Source organism: Chaetodon trifascialis, chromosome 3, assembly GCF_039877785.1.
Source record: "Chaetodon trifascialis isolate fChaTrf1 chromosome 3, fChaTrf1.hap1, whole genome shotgun sequence".
In the NCBI taxonomy this organism is placed as follows: Eukaryota; Metazoa; Chordata; class Actinopteri; order Chaetodontiformes; family Chaetodontidae; genus Chaetodon; species Chaetodon trifascialis.
In genome coordinates this window covers 8,156,931-8,163,438 of record NC_092058.1, presented here as the reverse complement: position 1 = coordinate 8,163,438, position 6,508 = coordinate 8,156,931, and the positions used below count along the sequence as shown (strand labels likewise).

General features: G+C 46.7%; 1 protein-coding gene across 1 annotated transcript; it reads left to right on the top strand.

The window, feature by feature from the left end:
- Positions 1–1,215: 1,215 nt before the first annotated feature.
- LOC139328641 (potassium voltage-gated channel subfamily A member 2) lies at positions 1,216–5,085 on the top strand. Its single transcript, XM_070958515.1, has 2 exons — positions 1,216–2,170; positions 3,126–5,085. Exon 2 carries the CDS (start codon positions 3,263–3,265, stop codon positions 4,757–4,759), a length of 1,497 nt encoding a protein of 498 aa, XP_070814616.1. The 5' UTR covers positions 1,216–2,170; positions 3,126–3,262; the 3' UTR covers positions 4,760–5,085.
- Positions 5,086–6,508: the final 1,423 nt, after the last annotated feature.

Below are 6,508 nucleotides of genomic sequence, written 5' to 3'. Positions count from 1 at the left end.
ACGTCCCCATATGATTGAAACACGCACAGCATTTAGAGTGCTGGGACCCTTCGCTTTTAATTAAAGCCAGGCAGCTAATGCAAAGTGAGCTGAGCTTTAGAGCCTGCATTAACAGTCTTTGTAATGGGCCCCCAGCTCATAAATAATGGCTGTGCTGTCATGAGGAACCTGGGAAAGCCATTAAGAGATAGTGAGAGGTATCCGCATGTGTGACAGCAGGCAGGCAGACTGACAGAAGGGACGAGGCTGGGAGCCGGGATGCTCTCAGGGCTGCTGGGAGTAACCTTGGCAAAGCCGAATCCCACACAAATCATCCCGCTGGCCTCTCATCCCCCCGCTTTCTCCTCATTCACCTCCTTCCCCTTCACAGCCAAGGGATTCCCGCTGACCTTTGGCCTCTCTGGAAGTCATTCCTGGCCACGGTGCTTTCATTCCAGAATTGATAGCGGGGACAGGACCAGCTATTGATCACTTTGTTCTTTGTTCTGAATATAGCAGGGCACAATGATGGAGGGTTTGCTCTATTTTGGTCACCCTCATATCTATTATTAATGAAGCTTGTTGCCAGAAAAGGTTACAAATATAACTGTATATTGTTATAATATAACAAGAATTGCAAGGCAGTAAGTGACTTCACAACTGTTGGTGCAGCTCTGGACGCTTATAAGAAGCTCAGAAAAGTCTCCTCAAACGTGCGGGTGAATTGTTTGTGGGGGATGTATGTTTCAAAACAATAGCAGCTGGCTAATACTGTCACAGCAATGCCATTAGTTACTGTACCTGTCTGTTAAAAGAGATCTCATGTTGGTCATTCGCTTTTATAATAACCTGATCTGGCTAGAATAAAATAAAATGCCCCAAACAGGCTGCACTAAATGCTTGTTTGCCTCCGAATTTGGGCACTGCAGTTTAAAACATGACACCAGCTAACAGCAATGCTGCTGAACAGCGCTGGAGATGTGTACCCCTTTAAATTGCCCACACTGCAGATAAGGTAAGGAGTGGTAGGCTTCAGTGCGGATGGAGAGCGCCTTTTTGCGCCCTTGCCTTCTCTCCATCACCAGCACGTCTCTTGGTATGCACAGCAGTGCCCGAATGCAGGTTTGACTAAGCTTTATATACCAGCCCAGCGGCCACTGCTTCTGACTACAGAAATATTACACCCAGAAGTCCTTCTCCCATTAAAAAAAAAAGCCTCTCCCTCCCTGCCGAGCTGAGACCATCAGAGGGACCAATAAAGGCCGCTTTATATTTCTGTGGGTGTGTGGGGCTCTGGCTCAGTGTAATTGCATAATCTCGTAGCCCACTACGTAGGGCGATTCTTTCATGCATGTCGTTTCAAGTCAGTGTCTGAAGACGCCGCTCCGCTCACCATGTAGGCTATTAGGGGGGACGCGCAGAACTGGCTCTGTGCACTTGACTCAGCCTGAGCAGATCTGCGGCTCAGACACCGGACTCCGGCCGAGATGCTGTTTTATGTGGCGCGTAAATGAGACACACACATGTGGACTGGGTGGGTGACGCACGACTTGATGGAATTTACTGAGCGGCCGCTTTATTCTCACCCTGAAATCAAAGGAGGACTCGTAATTGCTTCATGTATCCCAGAACTAGCTAATTATTAAATCTTGTTAATAAGATTAATTTTTTTTAAGCTCTCTCCCTCCTCCACGCCTTGCTGCCCCCCTCCCTCCCTGCGCAGATGTTGCCTCTCTGAGCACCTTATCAGGAGCGTTTACCTTTGCGGCTGTCTGCAGCCCCGCGGCTCGCCACACAGTCACAGTGGCGTGGAGGGGAACGGTGGAGGTAGATCATTCTGCTGATCCCAGCACCTTTGCTTATTAAGGGAAGCACCGCCACCTCCTTGATCGGTTCCCTCCTCCCTTTTTGCCAATCGCCATCCCACGACAGCCTACCCGGAGGAAAGGAGTCGGGGAGGGGAAAGCGCGGACACACCCGCACATACTGTACCCGGCGAACACGGCGAGGATGCTGCAGACAACATGAGGTGAATATCATCGGCTGCCCTCAATTGGAAATTCGTTTTTTTTTCTTCTGTTTACCCGCTGAAGATTGAAGAGCTGACTGTCGCAGCTGGTTGTTCACCTCCCCGGTACCAGTGTCCAGCAGGAGCATCAACTCGCATCAGATATGAAAAAGATGTCTGCAGGTATGTATGAAATCAAGATAGAGCAGCTTACGCTTACATGACATCTCTTCATCTCGGTTATATATGTTTTTGAGTCTTGGTATGCTGTAGTTAATGCCCTGATTTGCACTTCACTGGAAGCGTGATAAAAGGGAGTAAACCTGCAGGTATACATTTGCTGTATTAGGATTTTATTCTGTAAAACTGTGCTCCCACTCTGTGAGTGGAGACGATGCAGACAAGAGATACAGTTTTTCTCCTGGAACCTATTTCCTTCTATGGATAAATTATTTATCGATGTTTTTGAATATTTCAGAGACAGGCACCATTTCAAGACTAAAACGCTCCAACAAAACTAAACTGAAGTCAGTTAATATGAAGCGTTTGTTGCGTTTGTTTGGTACGGCAGTAAATCTTAAAAGCGTCAGGCACGTTTGTGTTTAGACTGCAGTGGTTTTCTATGATATTCCAGACAGGATGCTGTCTGTATGAATTTGGTGCCTGCTGCATTGCCATATTCATGCATGGCTTCACTGCAAAAGGTAGTCCCATTCATTTCACCGGATACTGTCCATTGCAGCATATCAGTGTCCTAATTTATGAGCTTCTGTACGTTTTATATGCCCGTTAGCCCGTGAGTTTACCTGCATTGAAGCAATTTATATGCAAGACGGATGGTTTATTTGCATATTAATTTGCTCAGGTCAGGAGCAGCAGTGTCAGCCTCAAGTTTTCTTGAGCTGATTCATTGTTGTATCGACTGCCTTCTCACGACAGTATAACTTTACATAACTCATATCTTATGACTGATTCAGGGGGTGTCTTCATTTTCATCTATTTTCAGTTGTTTACTCTTCAAGCCAAAGCAAATTCCTGTCATCTGTGGACCAAAAGGCAGAAGTATTGAGTGCTGAATCACGTCTCAGGTGTACCTGACCTTGTTGTCTGTCTTTGCTTTTTTCTGTCCTACATGCAGTCAGAACCTAGGTGACATCCTGTGGCCGTCAGGTCTTTACGGTGTTGAGCCCCCTCCCTCTCCTGGCCCCTGCCTGCAGTTCTCCAGGCTGCAGGACCCAGACTCACTGAAAAGTGCAGGCCCCCTCCCCCTGCAGAATGACTGTTGCCACAGGCGACCCCTCTGACGAGGCGGCTGCACACCCGGGGCACCCGCAGGACTACGACCCGGAGGCCGACCATGAGTGTTGTGAGAGGGTGGTCATCAACATCTCAGGACTGCGCTTTGAGACTCAACTCAAAACCCTCTCCCAGTTCCCAGAGACTCTGCTGGGGGACCCCAAAAAGAGGATGCGGTACTTTGACCCGCTGAGGAACGAGTACTTTTTCGACAGGAACAGACCCAGCTTTGACGCCATATTGTATTATTACCAATCAGGGGGGCGGCTAAGAAGGCCGGTCAACGTCACCCTTGATATTTTCTCAGAGGAGATTCGCTTCTACGAGCTGGGCGAGGAGGCCATCGAGATGTTCAGAGAAGACGAGGGTTTCATCAAGGAGGAGGAGCGGCCTCTTCCTGATAATGAGTTTCAGAGACAGGTGTGGCTGCTGTTCGAGTACCCAGAGAGCTCAGGTCCTGCTAGGATTATTGCCATAATCTCTGTCATGGTCATCCTGATATCTATAGTCAGTTTCTGCCTGGAGACCCTCCCCATTTTCCGCAATGATGATGACGATATGCACAAGTCTCACGCGAAAGTCTTTTCACCTGAGACCAACACCACAATCATCAGCTATACATCCACCTACTTCACCGACCCCTTCTTTATCCTGGAGACTCTCTGCATTATATGGTTCTCCTTTGAGTTTCTAGTGCGTTTCTTCGCCTGCCCCAGCAAAGCAGGCTTTTTTGGTAATATAATGAACATTATTGATATTGTTGCTATCATCCCTTACTTCATCACTCTTGGCACAGAGCTGGCGGACAGGCCAGAGGATGGTCAAGCGGGTCAGCAAGCCATGTCTTTAGCCATTCTCAGGGTCATCCGCTTAGTGCGAGTCTTCAGAATTTTCAAGCTCTCACGTCACTCCAAGGGGCTTCAGATTTTGGGTCAGACCCTGAAAGCCAGCATGAGAGAGCTCGGCCTGCTCATTTTCTTCCTCTTCATAGGGGTCATCCTGTTCTCGAGTGCCGTCTACTTCGCCGAAGCGGATGAGCCCGAGTCGCAGTTCGAAAGCATCCCGGATGCGTTTTGGTGGGCTGTGGTGTCCATGACAACAGTCGGCTATGGTGATATGGTCCCAACTACGATTGGCGGCAAGATCGTGGGCTCCCTCTGTGCCATTGCAGGTGTGCTGACCATTGCCTTGCCCGTGCCTGTCATTGTGTCCAACTTCAACTACTTCTATCACCGTGAGACTGAAGGCGAAGAACAGGCGCAGTACCTGCAGGTCAACGTGCCCAAAGCCGATTCAGCCGAGGAGCTGAAGAAGAGCCGGAGCGGCTCCACCATCAGTAAATCGGACTATATGGAGATCCAGGAGGCTGTGAACAACAGCAACGAGGACTTTCAGGAGGAGAACCTTAAGACGGCCAACTGCACGCTGGCCAACACAAACTATGTAAACATCACCAAAATGCTCACAGACGTGTAGTCATCTGCTGTTTTCTTCCCCGTCACGGCGGGAAATGTGGAGCTGAGCAACTGGACGGGACAGGTGCACAGCCTCCCACCTCACGTGTGCTGGAAAAATCAAGGCAATAGAATTCAGGATGTTGATGAAGATGATCATAGACAGTGGAAAAAAAAAAAAAAAAGAAAATTACAAAGACCATCAGCTCACTCCGCGCTCATCCTGTCTTCACTCCTCACAACTTGCCCTTAAAACTCCTGATAACTGTCAGAGTGAAATTTCAAATTTTGCATTTCTGCATGGAGTTGGCTTTGTCTGTGTGGCTGTTTAAAAAAAAAAAATAACAATACCTAAAGATTCCCTGCTCACAACAGTAGCCAAGAGTAGTGCACAACCACAAAAGAAAAAAAGGGAGAAACACAGCAAGAAAAAAAAAATTATGTATCGCTTTCAAAAAAAGAAAAAAAAGGCAACACAACACAAGCCCTGCTTTAGTCCCCTGGTCCCTCATTTCCCAAGGCACACTGCTCTGCCATGCGCTTTCTGAAGAGCCCTACTTGTGCGCTACATATGCTGCTTCCTGGAGCCAATGAAACAAAACTGTCTTATGCTTCACCATTTAGAAATAAGAGGATGTGTGAGCATAAAGCAAGCCCACTCCTGCGCTGATATGGCCTGTGGGTGACTTGTGACGAGGTTGGTGGTTAAGTACACCACGTTATTTCAAGGATGAATGACAGCCATCAGCGCTAAGCTTATGGTTCGACACCTTTTTTTCTGTTCTTTTTTTTCCCAGCAGGCATCAGTATCTGATGAATGACTGAGGATGGCCTTGACTTTTCACTGCTTTGGTCTTACATGTACTGTATGTATTGCAATGCAAGCTTCCCCCCTTCCATTCACCCAAAACTGGTCTTACTGCAGAGCTTTGAGGACAACATGAATGTTTCTTCTTGTTTTTGTTTTTTTTCACAGTTTCTCACACACACACACACACACACACACACACACAATACTTATTCATATAGATAGGTAGGTTAACTGTGACTTAACTGATAGCGGTAGGTAGGTGCTGTAGTAAACCTAGTCAGTAGATTATTGCATGACATTTTTATCTGAATGAGAATTTCCACTTGTTTCTCGACTGCCACTTGCTTCATCGCACCACTGTATATTTGTCTGTACACTGCCTTCTATACAAATCCACACTTTTAAAAGGATGCCTGCAGGTAGCTGTCACAAGAACCTAAAGCTGTATGTTAGAGGATTTCTTAGTGAATAATCATGAGGCCACGTCCTGCACTCAACAGGACGCGGTGTCCTTGTCGATATTAACATTCCATGTTTAAGTCATTGCCATCAAACTTTTGCCAGGTCGCTGTAAACGTACCGCAGCTGAGCTGTGATTTGAGGCGTAACCTCACACTCTAGTTTTGGACATTAATCCCAGTTGCAGATGTGATAGACTTGCAGTGGTGTCTTTTCACAGGTTTGTCACATGATCACGTCCTCATGATCAAAATAGCAACTTTTAAGGACTCGTGTATGGAATAAAGCTTCCCCCCAAACTGCCTTTTATCTGGGTTTACGCTACTCTCCTAGTGTTGCATGACCTCAAAAACATTCCTAGAAGCATGCATTTGAGCTCAAAGAAGAAGCCTCTGAGACTAAAAAAAAAAAAAGTATAATTATTACAATAGATATATTTATTTCTTATATATATGAAATACATGTATACAGACAGTACATATATACAGTACACATATACTT

Coding starts and splice junctions, on each gene's coding strand:
- LOC139328641 (XM_070958515.1), top strand. CDS start 3,263: ATGACTGTTGCCACAGGCGACCCCTCTGACGAGGCGGCTGCACACCCG.